The sequence below is a fragment of the Solea senegalensis genome, linkage group LG8, assembly GCF_019176455.1.
Source record: "Solea senegalensis isolate Sse05_10M linkage group LG8, IFAPA_SoseM_1, whole genome shotgun sequence".
In the NCBI taxonomy this organism is placed as follows: domain Eukaryota; kingdom Metazoa; phylum Chordata; class Actinopteri; order Pleuronectiformes; family Soleidae; genus Solea; species Solea senegalensis.
Window position 1 is genome coordinate 14,110,167 of NC_058028.1, and position 16,828 is coordinate 14,126,994.

Consider the following 16,828-nt stretch of genomic DNA (forward strand, 5'->3'; position numbering starts at 1 on the left):
GTAACTACATCAAATGTATTTAAAATCTAGAAAATATAAAATCTGATGATCAGTAATCTTAAAGCTATTTTAGCTATGTGGAGTATTTATATGAAAAATTAAACAAGTATTAACTTTAATAGACCCTGGTTAATGGGCTTGACTTTGATGTCACTATCTTGTATTAAGTATCCTCATCAGTTTTCTGGCATGTTGAATGGTGTGGAACATCCAATAATCCTCCTGCGTTTCATCATCTATGCCTTCAAAGGGTCCATGTTCACAGTGAGGTGCCGGCAACATATGAGCTGGGCACATAATCGGCTGCAGTCGGGGAAACAGATTGTGGCTCCGCTGCACTTGTATACTGACCTGAGGACAAAGTTGACCCAGATGACGTTGCGTTCGTGCGGGGCTTTGTGGTTGATGGAGACGGTGGCTGTGGACTGGATCCACAGGTAGCCTCCTCTCCTCTGCAGCCAACGATAGTAACCCGTCACTACCTGGCCTTTCCTCAGCACTGAGGAGAGGAGAGGAGAGGAGAGGAGAGGAGAGGAGAGGAGAGGAGAGGAGAGCTTTACTTTACAAGTCTGGCAGTTCATGATGATGACAGCAGAGGGCGCCTACCACAACAGGACTGAATGAGACTGCATGGTGCTCTTAACCCCCCAGTTAAATAATGTGTGAAAAATGAAGAGTCTCATTGCCGACATGTGCCTATTGTTGTGACTTACAGTCCTCGTGGCTTTGCCGAAGGTTTTCCAAGTCTTCTACGTGGATGAAGTGGTAACAGGTATGTCCCACCACCTCTGCTGGGGTCAGATCCATATACTCTGAGATCCTGTGAGCCCAAAGAGAAAAGGTGCTCGAGCGATCTCTCTAAGCGGTGACACCGCAATAACATTATCCACACGCACACAACTCTCACCTGTTCTCACAATACGTGACCTGCAGGTCCATGTTCACTCGGAAGACAAACATGTGGCTCTCCATGCGGACTTCATTAAGTGTGGAGGGCGGGAGTGTGTGCGCCAGGGCAACCAAACCCATAGGTCGACGCACTGAGCGCCCTGAGCCCGGCATGAGTGCGGGGCGGCAGCGGATTCTTCCCGTCACATGAATTACCTGATAAACACAAGACAAATATTACATATTCCTTCACACATTTTTTTAATTATTGCAGCATAAAGAATGAATATAGTGCAATTGTAAGTGGTTAATGCTTTGCCTTGTAAGACATTTACACAAGCATACTGTATGCAGTCACAGTCTGTGATGTGAAGCTGTCCCATATGTAATTAGTTCACGGCCATAAAACACACAGAAAACAAGCACAAGTGTCTGTTTGTTATTTTTTTTTTACCAGGCCCCACAACAAGGAGGTGAGTGCTTTAGTGTATGTAATACAAGTGTGTGTTTTCAAATCATGACAACACTCGGTACCTTGTATCCAGAAGACTTGACATGCAGGCCTCTTTTGGTGAGTGTGGATTTCATGCGGATGAAGTAGCCACGATCAGGACATTCGTCGGCAGGAGTGTGGGGACTAGATGGAGCTAAAACAGAAAAAAGTCAGACATTCAGCTATTCATATTTGGTCTGTGCTGTTTTTATTATGCAGATTGAGTCCAGTGAGTTTTTTTTTTCTTAAATTCCTCTCAGTCTCTCTCTCTCTCTCTAAATTGACAGGATCATCAGCACCTGGCTCAGGAGTACCAGCCAGGGACGAGGCGGACGCGGAGCTGGAAGCGCTCTCTGGAGCCACGTGGCAGCCGGCCTCGGCCCTCAGATGCGGCCTGATTCCAAGTCGCTCTGCCATCTCAACGTGGTCTGCCGGGTGGATGTAGTCAAACACACTGCTGCCGGTCAGCTCCACCTGAGGAAAAACACACACACACACACACACACACACTAATGAAAAACAGAAGTCCAGAGCACAAATACCTGCACATGAATGAGTGTGCACGCACACACACAGACACAGAAAAAAATCAATAGGCGTTATGACAGGAAAATGAAAGCGCTGCTCTGGGTTACAACTCAACAAGGAGTGTGAAGGTTGTAAGACATTTCCACACCCACACACGGGCACATACATTTAAGTCCAGTCTCAGAGGACTGAGTGACTACAGTATTACACAAATAAAACCAGGGGAGATAGAAATCAATTGCATTTGCTGATTAAAAACAGGTGAACTCTAAGTATCTCCAAAGGTCACATTACTATTCCCCCCCCCCATGTCCCTCTCTGCTCCTTCATTCAGTTACAGTCTCTCCCAACCGGCATAAAGAGCAGTGCAACAGCTCTATATGATCCTATCATCATAATGCATCATAGTCGCATCTCTAATCATTTAAAGGTTATAATGGCGCTGCTCTTGCATGGCATCCATAAAAGCAGCACAATCGGAGCAGGTGTGATTCCATCTGAAGCTGTGTAAATGAACGTGTGTGTGTGTGTGTGTGAGGGAGAGAGACAGTGAGAGAGAGAGGTAGAGAGAGAGAAAGAGAGAGAGCGAGCATGTGCATGCATGCTTACGCACATGTATGCAGCTTCTATTACATCTGTGAATGAGTGCGCGTATGTATGTGTGTGCGTGCGTGCATGCGTGCGTGTGTGTGTGTGTGTGTGCATGCGTGTGCCAATACCATTCCATCTGATAAAGCCATGGCTGCAGCAGCCTCACACCCTTGTCTGTAGGACACAGCCATTTATTACCGGATTAGAGCCATTTACTGCAGGCTTTATGGGAGCTTCAGCAGGCCCTCAAGGACATCACAGTCGGGGAGATGAAGAGAGGGAAGAGGGAAGGTGGGAGCGAAGGAACGAGAGTCATGCTCGGAAAAAAGTAAAGATGGAGGAAACCCCACCGGGTCACGGCGAAAAAAAGAGGAGAGAGATTCTTTGTCCCAGACATGCTGGGCTTTATCTCTTGGTGGATGCCCAAATTTTCTTCTGCCACCTGTTAATACGTATTTGATTACATTTTTACATCTGATAGGCACCATATGGTGCAATTTTCCCCCATACAGGAAAAATGTGTTGCCACCAGACTTTGCAAAAAAGTGAAAACAATATAACCTTCACCTGGTTGGGACTGGAGAGTTAAAACAAATAAATACAGAGAAAGAGAGATGCACAGCATCCAAAAAAAGTTTGTTTATAATTAACCCTTTAACACCAAGCGTATCGCAGACGACACACGCGCTACCGTAATTACACGACAGTTTGTGCTACTGGAAAATTTCCAACTGTTTCTGAAAGCTGAGAAGTTGCAAGTCAAAGCCAACGTGTGGTTATTATGATAATAATGGAAATTCAGCGTCTTTGCCGCCAGAGAGGACAGAGTTGGGAAAAAATGCCTGTACATACTTTACATTTGTTTTTGCACAGCACATTGAGACAAAATGCAAATTATAAATATGCTTCTGTTATACTGTTCAAATTTCAAATTTAACACGCAAAAATCTGGTGTTTCGTCTACAACTACAGTGTTTTTTCTAAATATAACTTTTTGCTTTTCTTAATTTTAAATTGTTAATACGCTATTTTGACATGCAGTAAATTGTAAACAACACATCACATACGGTAATATCACTACACTATGGAACCTCAGGACCAAGTGTAAGTTTCCAACACACGTTTTTAAAGGTTGCACCAATTCCGATGCTGAACATAAAGAGCTTGTGGATATGTACATTAAAATTCACTTTTTAAATGTCTTCCTATATGCTGAGCATCTGTTAAGGAGTCTTGAGTTATTAAAGATTTCTCTCGAGAAAAGTCAAGTTGGGTTTAAAAAAAAATTAAGAGTTATCGTCATTAAGGTGCTGGATATTTGACAGGCAAATAAACCTGCGGTTTGGTTTCTGAAATATCTGCCTGCCTATCTGTCAACACAGCCATCAACGGTTAAGGCGTCTGTCTTTCATAAATAGAAAATCCTGTGCAAAGGGAATTCTTGTCATTTTTAAACAAGGACTAAATTTACCTCTGCTCAGACCCTGCACTGTACCAGCCATCTGACAGAGACACAATCCCCTGGCCCGGTGGCATTGGAAAACAAGGTAGAGAGACAAACAGGTCCTTACGGGCTTTAGTGGGCTTAAGACCTATCCGAATAATATCACTCCATCACTGGCAAGAGGGAGGGATTGAAAAAAGATCAGACAGAAATGAGAAGATGAGAAAAAGAAGGAGCGATTGAGAGGATGAGTCAGGCTCAGACATAAAAACAGGTATAGAATGTGGCACGGAGGGAGTGAGGAGAGACTGAGATCATTCAAATCTCTGTGAGTGTGTGCGTGTGTGTGCGCACAACACACCTCTGTTTCTCTGTGTATGTGACTAGACTGTCTGTTTTTTTGTCTCCGTGTGTCATTGTGTGTCATTGTTTGTGTGAGAAGGTGTCTGTCAGTGCATCTCCATGAACCTGTGTGTGTGTGTGTGTGTGTGTGTGTGTGTGTGTGTGTGTGTGTGTGTGTGTGTGTGTGCAGACATTCACGTACATGTATGTCGGTGAGGTGGGGATTGGGGGTGGTGTTGGTGGGGCAGTGAGCAGAGGAAGGAGAGACATGATATAAATAATAGCAGGGGGCTTTAATATGTATGAGGCATCCGGGCAGTGGTCCACAACACACTCTCAGCCCTCAGCCCTCACTGACTGATGGGAGAGGAGAGAGGCGGGGAGGTGGGGAGGGGGGAGGATTGGCGGGGGCTGCATACTAACCATTCCCAGATCAATTCTCTCCTCCCTCAATCTACCATCTTTCCTCCCTTCTCTTTACCCCATTTATCCCTTTCCTTTCTCCTCCCAGCCCCTACTTTTACTTCTGCATCCTTTCCACCTCTCCTCCCTCCTATTCTTCATTTTCTCCAGCCTTTGTCTACACTTCCACTACTCCATCCATCCTTCTTCAGCAACCCCCCAATAAAAAATATGTAATGCGGCGTTCCCAGGTTTATCCCCATGCTCCTGGACTGGAGACCTGAGAAGAAAAATGATACTTGCAGACCCCGGGGAGTGGGCGGCAGGCTGTGCCCTTGGTCAAGGTGTCTGACCTGGGTTAAGCCGGCTAAGCAACCCCCCCGTCTGGGGAGCAGCCCAGGGTGTAAGCCAGAGCAGTGGGGTCAGACGGGGGGGGACAGGAGACGGCAGGACAGGGGCAGTCCACAGGGGCGACATGCCCTCTAAACAAACCACCAGTTACACTTTTCCACTCAGAACATCATTTGTTTGTCTGTCCTTCCTCTCTCCCCTGTGTCCGCCTCCACTCACATACAAAGTATAGTGAAGTGTTTGTGTCCTCTCCATCCCACCTTACCTTTCTCTCTTTTTTATTTGTTATCCTCTCTCATCGTTTGTTTCCATAAACACACACTCTCGCTCATATATTCCCTAAATCACTCTATCTGCTCTTTTCGACTGTCTCTCTTTCTCATCATAAACCCCCCACACACACACACATGCCCGCGCCCACTCTCATCCGTTTGGGAAGGTAAACGTGCCGTTGTATGTTCAAGGTTTTCTACGTAATCTTTGATCATAAATAATTTCATTAGAATGCTGATGGTTTGGGCCCTGTTTGAGTAGATGTGATGGGTTAGGCCATCTGCTCAGCTGATAAGAACAGCTCTGTTTTATTAGCATCTCCACCAAAGCCTCAGCTGCCTTGTTTACCTAGGCAATCCCAAGGCGAATTTCATTCCTACTGCACATTTAAACTCTATTTACACACTCTCTCGTCTTAACCACTGTCTCTCTTTCTCTCCCCTCCATTGCTCTCCTTTATTTTCTTCCCCTCTCACAATTGTCTGTCTGGTTCTCTTCATTTCTCCCTGTATCACCCTTTTATTCCGTCTTGTAGCTTCACCCGACTCTATCTTCCTCTTTGTCCTTGTATTCTTTTTTTTTAAACTGAGTGTGCGCATGTGTGTCTTAAGTGAAAACTCAAGGCGCCCCTCTCCTTATCTTGCACAAATATTGAATTCACGTCATCCTAAAGAATAGGTCGGGATCTTTTTCACGTCTGTCATACAAAACACTTGTTACTGGCCACTGTATTCATTCATCCACTTCACATTAGCTGTAAATGCAACTGATCTTGTTTCTAATGTGACTCCAGTGGTGGATTTATAGTTCTGCATGTCTGTCAGGGCGGATGGCGGATACGGAGATTCTAGAAGGAGCTTGTGCACATACATTACATTTACGTCGTACTTAAATAACTGATTTTGGAGACACCAACATCTGGGGCATTTACAATCTGTGTGACAATGTGACTCAGCAAATTCAAAAGGTTCTCATATAATTATTCCAGTGATTAAAAGTCCAATGGTTGTAGAGCGGTTACTTCAGAGATAATAGCCACACGGTGTGGCTATTATCTCTGTCAAGACATGAAAAGTAAGACAGGATTAGATCTCCAAAGGAAACTGACAAACTATTATCATTTTATTTTGAAATAAAAAGATAAGCGTGTGTCGCTGGCTTGTGGGGAAGTGATTGCAGGGATTAAAAAGGCAAATCTCAAGCATCATTACAGCTGGAAACATGCAGCTCACCGAGGTGAGGAAAGGGAGACACAAGCGTTTGGGTAAGTTTTGATCGGGGTAGTTTTTACCCACACCATATTCTGACACAGAATGGTTTAGCTGTCAGTAAACTCACAGCAACGAACCAACAACCTATTTCAGAGGGAGAATTTGTGAAGTCCCTGCTTCGGAGGCTAGAAAACTAAAAATTGGTCCAAAGTTATAGTTTTTCTTGAACACTGTTGCAGAGCAGATAAGTGAAATGGCATATATACCTATTCTCTCCTTTCTCCTCTGTTAGAAATTTAATTAAATCACAGACATAACACTGCTAAAGCCGAGGACTTAGTTCGAGCAAAGTGAGCTGTGAGCATCGTCATCGTCATTAAATCTAGCAAGGCCTAACATTGCACACCTATCCAACAAGAGCCTTTGATATCGTCATATCAGAGGCTTATTCATCTGGAGGGACGCTTCCACTGACCGTCTGCTTTTAAATGTACATTTTGACATTCATATCAAACTAAGACAGAGAGTAATGTGGTGGGTGGACAGTGACACCCCAATCACATCAAATTACCACATAAAAAAAGCTAAATTAGTTCTGCTCCCTCTTTCTCCCTCCCTCCCTCCCATGCTGTACTATTCTTCTTACTTTAAAACATTCTCTCTTATCACACCTCTCCTCTTTTCCTCCCCCTCTCTTTCTCTTTCCAGCTGTCTCTATCTATCTTCCCATCCCCCTTGGTGTTTTTCCCCCTCCCTACAATCAATGTGGCTTTTAAGATGCCTATCGATTTGTTCCCCCAGACAGGCCCAGTGCGCTGGGGCGACACTTTGATTGCTGGACCAGTAATTACTGTTATTATTTATGCATCTGGGCAAAATGGCAGGACTTAACATTCACAGTACAAGAGGCCACAGGCAATCAACAGAGGTGAGCACCTGGAGAGGGAGAGAGGGCGGGAGAGAGAGGTAGAGAGGGAGTAGCACTGGCCCCAAGAGAGTTGCACTCGAGAGAAGAGCGAGCGCGAGGAGTGCAGTCAAAGATATTCGGACACACAAACACACACACACACACACTCATGGGAGGGGATATGAGTGTGTAAGCAGAAGATAGGCACATGAGTGCAAATGCACTTGTATACAAAGGATTATTCTTGTGTGTGTGTGTGTGTGTGTGTGTGTGTGTGCATGTGTGCACATGCTTGCATGTGATGGGGCTGTCTTACCTGTGAGAGTCCCAAGTAGATAGAAACTGTCTCTGAGATGTAGAGGAAGCGTCCCTCCTGACTGACCACAAACACAAAGCCATCCAGAGACTGTACACATAAAAAAAACACACACCACACCAGCCAACACACACACACACACACAAAGAGGCAAACAGAAACAAGACAGACAAATTAGAGCAATTAGTGTGTATCGAACAAATTACAATGAGCTAGAGAACAAACAACCTGTCACCCCTCTGCCTCTTTTCCCAATTTAAAAAAGTGCATGCACTCACATGTGCATGCGCATGCGCATATGCACGCGCACACACACACACACATATACGCTAAGCAAATAGAGCTAAGAAGCTTGAGAAACCGAGCTTAGAGACCAGGGGTGTTTCAATCAGCTGCAATAAACTCAGAGAAAAAGCTTTGTCCAGTAGTACTGGCCCACACACACACACACACACACACACACACACTGACACACAGACGTGAACATTACACACACAGACACACACTCAGACACCAGTAAAGACACAGACAGAACCAGAGTCATCACCGTCTGCGATGACTCTAATGAGAAGTGAAAGGTATACAGCCAGGCCATTAGAGAGGACTACTTCAGAGAATAATATTAATCGTCATAACAAGCATCCAGGAATGAGCCCACACACACACACACACACACACGCACACACGCACACACACAGACCTGTGCCACTTTGCTCTAGAAGAATGATTGCTATTTTGGCGGCCCAGTGCTTAAAGTGGCACTGGTAATTTATGCAACTGACACATCCAGTATGCAAATGCACGGCCTGGGTGTGAGGCGTCGTGTGTCGTGGCGAGGAGGAACCAGCCGCCTGAATGTCGGAGAACTAAAGTGCAATTATCAGGCTATTACAGCGGAAGGACGGCTGGGAGGGGAGAATCATACAGTTTTTCTGGAGCGTTAATTTGATTTCTATCAGCGCCGTTCCCTGAGCTTCCCTTCCTCTTTAAAATGCCAGAGGAGAGCAGACATATGTAACGTTTCTTTGTTTTACCACAACCGTCTCACTTCTAAACTCTTAGCCTCGATTCCCTCGCCTTTCCTGTCTCTCTCTAACTGTTCCCACTCCTCTACTTGTTTCCAACTTAATCCCTCCAACTTTTTCTTTATCCCTCTCTCCTCTGGTTGCTCTCCCCTCCCTCCACCTCCTCCTAGTCTAAAGTACAATCCTTGGTGTTACCTTTTCCACACTTCCTCTCACTCTTTGTCTCTACATCCCGCATTTCGTCATCCCTGCAGCCCTCCTGCCCCAGAATCCCCCTCGGGCTCCATTCATCCGTCAGTGAAAAAGGGAGGCATTCTTTGGCAGCCAACAATATTGTCCAAGCATCTGAGGGTTATGAGACGTGCGAGTGTGTGCCCATGTGTGTTCATGTGTTTGGAGTTTGCTTAGAAATTGAAGTCCCAGGAGTGAGGACTTGAGCTCACACACGGAACCAACACACTGATTTGCAGCACAGCCACTTGTGCAGCAAATGTGCTTTTCTGTTTAAGTGAAGTTGTCAAAGGTTGTGACACACAAAGTTTTCCGTACATTAAACCCTCAGGAGTGTAGATGTAGGCAACTGGACTTTTCTGAAGAAACAGTCATCTTAAGGAAATTAAGAAAGTTCAGTTGTCTTTCTATTTATACTCCTAGAGGATACAATGACAATCGAATTTGATATTTCTATTCATAATTCAACAAAATTTGTTTTACCTGACAGACATGTGGAACTTAAGTTTCGGTTATGTGTTGCTATGTCTGCTTTTGTCTAACGTCTCCCACGTTACCTCTTCCTTTCTGTTGTTGTGTGCTGGGGAAGAGGTACGTGACTTTTTTTGTCCCTCATGTTGTTTATTCTTGTCTGCCAAACTGTGATTATTGGCGTTTGGACTGGAATTATGTGACCAACTGTTTAACTCATTGACATCTTGCTAATATATTCTATTTGCAAGATTTCAATGAGTTAAACTCATATGGCTTCAATACACTTGGTGTAATAGACCTTTTTCACAGGAGATATTTTGTCTACATGACAATACACGGGTTTTAACAATAACATTAATTAGGAACCAGAGCTGTGCTCGTGTTCAAGTTTAACCCTAAGGGAAGGTCACACTAAATACTTGACACTTTACCCTGTAGAAGCTGTGCTTTTTTCTTTGGTAATTTGTAATAATCGTCATTTTAAAACTGCATACATGCTCCCCCGTGTGTCCTGGATTTTGCTTTGTCGCGATCTCTCCTCACAAACTCACCCGAATTGCATCGAAACAACACAACACAAGCACATGCCGAGGTCATTACCTGCAGGAGGTGAGCCCCGAGGTGCTGCTCAAATATGTCAGTAGCTAGCGAATGAGATGATCGTCTTACTGTGGAGTGAGAGAGAGAGAGAGAAAACACACACATCAGATAATGAATGACATCAACACTAACTCTTTGTATTTAGACTATAAAGTTGATTTTTTTCTTTTTTCTTTTTTTAAATCATAAATACACATTTGACCTTCCAAAGCAGCATCAGGGGCCTAAAAGTCGAGGCAACTGAACTTATTTCTTCCATGAGTAGCAGCAAATAATGTCAACAAACTTCCATGTTTGAAAGATTTCAACATCAATGGTCAGATTATAAATCCATTAAGACAGGACAGTGTCAGGATCACTATAGCAGAAATACATTATCATGTACATTATATAATTATCATTATACAGATTTCAAAAAGTCTCTGTCAGAGTAGCAGGGCTCGTGGAAGCCTTTCATCTCCCTCAACGTAGATGAAATCTCAACAAATGCGATAGAAGAGTTTGAGCCGGTTTCGTTGTTCCCATCACTCTCTGCTCTGATTGTCTGCCGTCTGTCAATGATCAAATCAATAACAGAAATAAAAAGCACTTTTTTACTTTCACTATGTGATATCAGGAATTACAGAAAGTGATTGGTAAATAAAACCTGTGAACTTGAACCAATCAAGTGTCATGAACAAGAGGAATCGACCACAACGCTTGTGTTTCAGAAACAACAACAACAACAACCAAGCATACGGACAGGCACACAACACAAACAAACACACACACATAGTGTCCACATCGCCACTCTTAATGCATCCCAAACACAAGCTATCAGGGCTGCTTCAGTGCCAAAGTGGTGCTGTTTACCAAGGCAATTACAATCCAAATAGAGTTGGAGGTGGTTTGAGGAGGGGGGCGGGGGGGGAGAGATAGGTACGAGAGGCGCACGGAGGGTACGACTGGGAAAATGAGAAAACTCTACGGAAGGCAAGAGTGATCACTTTCTCCAAAGCAAGCGCCGGCACAAGAGGCTGCGGTGACGTGGAAGATTAATTTAGTAATCAGCCGTATTTACTGTTTTATGTCAAAAAGTGTGCGTGATGGCTCGTGTGTGTGTGTGTGTGTGCGCACCTGCAAGTGTGTGATTGGAAAAGCGTGCACCATATGTGAGCACTAATCTCAGTCCAACAGAGCGGTGTTTGAATACTGTGTCCACTATCCAGCAGTGTGTGCGTGGTTTGTGCGAGAACATAGGAGTGTGTGCATGTGTGCGGGGCTGCACGCAAGACCGTAAGGATCCTTGGATAGCTGAGACAGAGAGAGGGCGAGAGAGAGAGAGTGTGTGTGTGTGTGTGTTGCTGCAAGGCAGAGGGAAATCAATACACGTTATGACAGGAAAATGAAAGCACTGCTCTGGGTTACAAGTGAACACAGAGGGAGGGTCGGGGAACACACACACACACACGCACGCACACACACACACACACACACACACACACACACACACACACTGCCCAGCTGCCTGTCTGTGATGTGGGTTCGGGTGAATAGAAGAGGGAGGCATTCCATTAGAGCAACAGACACACACACACACACACACACACACACAGACAGACCCACACTTTAGGAATACACACAGCAATGAATTCTCATGTACGGACTACACAGTGGCAACATGCCCCCCGATTAAACAACACAAACTCTCTCTCGCTCACTCACACACATAAATACAGAGTTGCTGGACAAAGCCACAGTGGCATTGTGAGATTGGGGTCCCCCCGTGTGACAGAGTGTGAATATAAATAAGGCAAGTCCATTCAGGGCTATGAAAGGGGGTCTGGTGCTGGGACCCTTCAGCCTAGCCAGTCGCTGGCTGCCTGAAAGGGGGATGGGGAGTCCATCGCACACTCTCTGCCTGCCTGTCAGGCACCGTCGCAGGGCGGGAGGGATGGAGCTGCATCACTGGGGAGTCTGGAGGAAGCGACCCCCATCATGACCATATGAGAATGAATGAAAGTACACACAGAGACATGCACACGCTGATGTTATTTTGTGATTACTGCAAGAGTGAAAAGCAACGCATGGAGGGAGGGAGTGTGTGTGTGTGTGTGTGTGTGTCCTGAGATCCCTGGAGGAGTGAAGGTGATGGTGGGTGATCAGTAATGCTGAGTAGTGTCAGCAGGGCGAAGGATGTGACATGACGGATGAGTCCATGCACACATACGCACCTAAAGATTGCCAGGGTACAATGATGTGGCCAGGAAACCAAAACACACTGGAGTGTGTGTGTGTGTGTGTGTGTGTGTGTGTGCGCACACGTGTGGGGACACGTATGAAGAGAGAGTCTTGTGGTGTTGGTATCTCACCCTGAGAACAAAGATCCTTCTGTGATGGAGCTATGAACCCTTGCTTCAGTGTGTGTGTGTGTGTGTGTGTGTGTGTGTGTGTGTGTGTGTGTGTGTGTGTGTGTGTGTGTGTGTGTGTGTGTGTGTGTGTGTGTGTGTGTGTGTGTGCGTACGTGTGGGACTTGGCATTATGAGGACCTGTCTGGAACATTAATTTAGAATTAGCTTACATATAACACAAGAATCTTTTATAAACTACAAGAAGCACAAACGCAGCAAAAAGGTTGCTCAGTGCACAAATGTGGATCACCACCAACAACAAAATCCTTTCTTCCTCAGCTCACACCTTCACCCTCACACATTCACCAGGAAATGTAAAGTTAAGCAGCTCACAAACAGACACTCAAATATACAAACGCTGACAAAAAACATGTGTGACCACACACATGCAAGACCTCATTCAAGTGAAATGCTCACATAAAAACAGTGTTTGAACTCCAGAACAATGTGTGACTTTTATTCTACAGTAACTGATGAAGCATTACTTTAAAACTGATGATCACTGTAAAAGAGTATGTGTTGTCACTTCACTCGCTCCAAAAAGCACATGCATGATCCCACTTAAAGCTCTCTTTGATGTGCTTTTAATACACGTTCATATCTGTCATTTACAGAAAGAGAGTTTTGGAGGTCAAATAAAGAGATTTTTCAAATACACCATGTTTTACCCACACAGCAGGTGCATCTTGGCCTCCCATGACTCTTTGAAGCAGAAACAGCAGGACACATTCTTCCCAGAAAATACCTCATAAGTCCTTTTATTCATTTGAAACTGCAGTTTTGAGAATTGCAAGTAATTGGTAGACTGCTTTGTCTGAATACTTTTCTCTTTTATAATCTTTCCCGCACAATCAAAATGAAACAAATTGATGGATGCAACATTAAAGTGCGTGCCCGCAGTTTCAATTTACATCAACACAGCAAGATGTAGTTTAAAAATAGGCACATCATTATTATTATTATTATTATTGTTATTACAAAGCGGAGTCACCACTCTGCTGCTACACACGACTATGCACTTCTTGGTTGTCATTCAATTGTTGTTCAGAACACATTTTCTACATATTAATACTCTGGACTGTAAGTAAAGGAATCCAGCTGCACAAAAATCTACTGCACCGGCACAAATAGATTAGTACCTATTTTTAGACTGTGTTTACTATAAGTTTTACCTCCAAATAAAGTGGATTAGATTGTATATACCTGTCTTTAGCCTGCTGACTTTGTTTTTTGTTTTACAGCCACGTTCCCAGACATCAGCAATTAACCAAGTCATGTTATCAAAGTAATAGTGGACTCAAGTGATAAAGCTGAATGATCCAGATGAGTATGCATTCACTTTCTGCTTGTGTGTACATATTATAGTATATGTAACAGGCCAAGAGGCAGACCTGAACCTGTGGGTGCACCAGAGAACTTTTATTGCTCCTTTCTGTCACACTCCCATTTCATTAGCTTCCCTGGAGTTTGCTGCTGCAAGGTTTAATTTCATTGTGGGAATAGGAGACAGAATGGGACGGGGCACGATTGGACACGTTAATTATAGTCTGACTCGCAGGTCAATTCCCAGGGTCTCCCCCTGCACTCCCTGAGAAGAAAAGATAGAAATTTCATTTGAATGATTTTCATTATACTCTATCTAATACATAATTTAGTCCCACTTCAGGTCCAAGAGTAATGGCTACACATACGTGAACACACACCCAAATATTCCCCATCCTACATGCAGAAACACACACAAACACCATCCTCCTGTGCACCCCACAATGTCAGCCTTTTTATCCAGGTTAAGATGTTGCCATGGGGACCAAACAGATATAGACGCAGTGAACCTCACGTTCACTCTCACTCTTGAGCTCCCCTCTCTCTTGTCCTGTCTCAGTTTGCATTTCAAGTGCGTTCACAAGGACAGGTGAGGCAACGTGCAGTGCAGCGCGAGAACGCGGGTTGGGCACTTAAACAGTCGAAAAGTATACTGTAAAATAATGGGTTCACTCAAGCACACTTCGTTTACTCCATGATCACCATCTTGGCTTTCTTGCAGAAGGGGAGGGACGACAAACCTACTTTTAAAGAGGACAGGAAGGTCATTTTTAGTTGCTTGGTTTGGGACAGCGCAGAGCAGTTGGACACACAGTGTTGTACACCGGTGAGAATACTGTGTGCACAGTGTTGTACAGTGTAAACAGTGTCCCCCGTCTTCTCTCACGTTTGGCTGTGCCATCGCTTTCACACTTTGACAACAACAGCTGGATCACCTGCTTACTTACATCCAAATGTGACGTTTCAGCTGTTCAGTAACGGAGAGCGAGAGAGCGAGAGTGTGTAATCGCAGTGTCCTTCTCTGACGCAATTATCTGCTCATGCTGACATCCATCCCTCCCCCATCCTGCCATGTCTCCCCTATCTCTCACTGTCTCTCCTCCATCACTCCCTCACTCCTCTTGCGGTCGAACATAATTTGAGTGCAATTAACTTGCCTTAAAAGCCCCGGCCGCTTTAAACGCTAAAGGGGAGGCAGACGCAGGGAGAACATGAGGAGGTGGGGGGGGGAGAGACAGAATAGAGGCAAGGGAGATGTTGGCAGTGAAAGAGAGGAGGAGAGGGAGAGATGGGGTTCGAGTGAGGGAAGGCAGAAAGAAAGTCAATGTCACCAGTGGTGAGGAGGAGAGAGGTGTGTTTGACCTCACTAACATGGACAGTAAAACACTTGAGCTGGCCCTGTTGCTGGCAGTGAGTTGTCATTGTACTGTACCATATAAAAGACTGAGGAGGACCACAGCTGCTGCACTGCACCTGCTGAAGGCTGAGGTGTTACACATTTATGCAGCCAAACCTTTGAATCAAATGTACGACCGAGTATTAGGGCCGAACAAGATTTAATCTTTCGAGAATAAAGTCATAATATTATGTGAATAAAGTCACGATATCGCGAGAATAAAGGAATTAATGAATTTATGAGAATTAAGTTGTAATATTACGAGAAGAGTCATAATTTCACGAGAATAAAGTCATAATTATACGAGAATAAAGTCATAATTTTACGAGAATAAAGTCGTAATTTTACGAGAATAAAGTCGTAATTTTACGAGAATAAAGTCGTATTATGAGAATAAAGTCGTAATATTACAATAATAGAGTTGTAATATTAAAAAAAGAAAAGAAAAAAGTCAGAATTTTCTGAGATTATATTCGTAATAATACAAGAATAAAGTTGTAAAAATAATGAGATTCTTTTTCATCTAATGTATTATTATTAAATAGCAACAGAACACAGATGTAACCAGCCATATCCTACAGTTGACCACTACCAACCTGACCACCCCCAGAGGGTGAAGCAGATGCTGAAGTGACTTAAACCTAGATTCTCTTAAGTGGCCATCAGGGGGCGACTACACGCCCGACTTCAGAAATAGCAGTTCACACACCAGTGGCTGACATCCTTGTGAGTTGGTTTTGAAGAGCAACTAAACATCAGACATCAGAAGTCCGATGTTCTCTCACATTCCCAACTTGTTGCAGGGCGCATCGGTGCATCATGACACCACTCATGGTTCAGGTCGTCACCACACTGGGCTCCTTCAACCACAACAGTGGTGTCAGCTGGAAAGTGGTCCGTAACTGCCGTCTCATCACATTAAGTGTTCATTTTGTATCTACTTAACTTGGCATAGTTGTGTGTTTTCACAGATATAAATACAGTTAATCTAGACGTCCCGTAATAGCCATCACAACCTGTAGAAATGATAACCAAGGCCACAATAATAAAGATGAAAATATAGCTTCTGCTTTAAAAATGCAGAGAAAAAGAAAAACAAAACTGTCCCCCAAAGCAAAATTTACTCAATATAGGGAGGTTTTGAAATATAAATGATTTCAAATAAAAGAGTTCAGTCCTTGAATGGGCTGTGCAAATAAGTACACACATACACAACGACCCACACACACCAAATGGGAATGACCATCATGGGTCATTTTACTTTTCCTTCTTTCAGCCTTTCCTTTCCTTTCCATCCTTCCATAATCTGTCTGTGTCTGTCTCTCTCTCTCTTCAACCCCCCTCTCTCCAGCTTTCTCAATCTCTCTCTCTTTCTCTCTGTGAAGGTCATGCAATTGATTTTCCTCTGTCTATTCATTTTTCAAGACTGGCTTTGAAACGTGGGAAGCAGACAAAAGCCACACCAGCCCCTCCCTCCCTTCCACTCCATCCCTCTCCCTCTCCTCTGCTCTCATCCACCTTCTCTCCATTCTCCGCCGTCCCTCGCCCATCCAAACACCCTCAGACCTCAGAGGAAGTGTGGAGGAATGCAAACTCCCCCCCCACCCTCCTCCTCCATCCACAGTCCTCTTCCACCTCAGTCC

At 44.3% G+C, this 16,828-nt stretch overlaps 1 protein-coding gene across 1 annotated transcript in view; it reads right to left on the minus strand.

The window, feature by feature from the left end:
- The window catches only part of npas1 (neuronal PAS domain protein 1), a 36,420-nt gene that overhangs the window by 3,397 nt on the left and 16,195 nt on the right, over nucleotides 1–16,828 (minus strand). Inside the window, exons 4-10 of the mRNA XM_044033020.1 lie at nucleotides 10,077–10,144; nucleotides 7,747–7,836; nucleotides 1,681–1,855; nucleotides 1,423–1,535; nucleotides 908–1,104; nucleotides 714–820; nucleotides 352–499 (exon numbers count right to left, since the gene is read on the minus strand). Coding sequence (XP_043888955.1) covers nucleotides 352–499; nucleotides 714–820; nucleotides 908–1,104; nucleotides 1,423–1,535; nucleotides 1,681–1,855; nucleotides 7,747–7,836; nucleotides 10,077–10,144 — 898 coding nt within the window. The remainder of the gene's footprint in view (nucleotides 1–351; nucleotides 500–713; nucleotides 821–907; nucleotides 1,105–1,422; nucleotides 1,536–1,680; nucleotides 1,856–7,746; nucleotides 7,837–10,076; nucleotides 10,145–16,828) is intronic.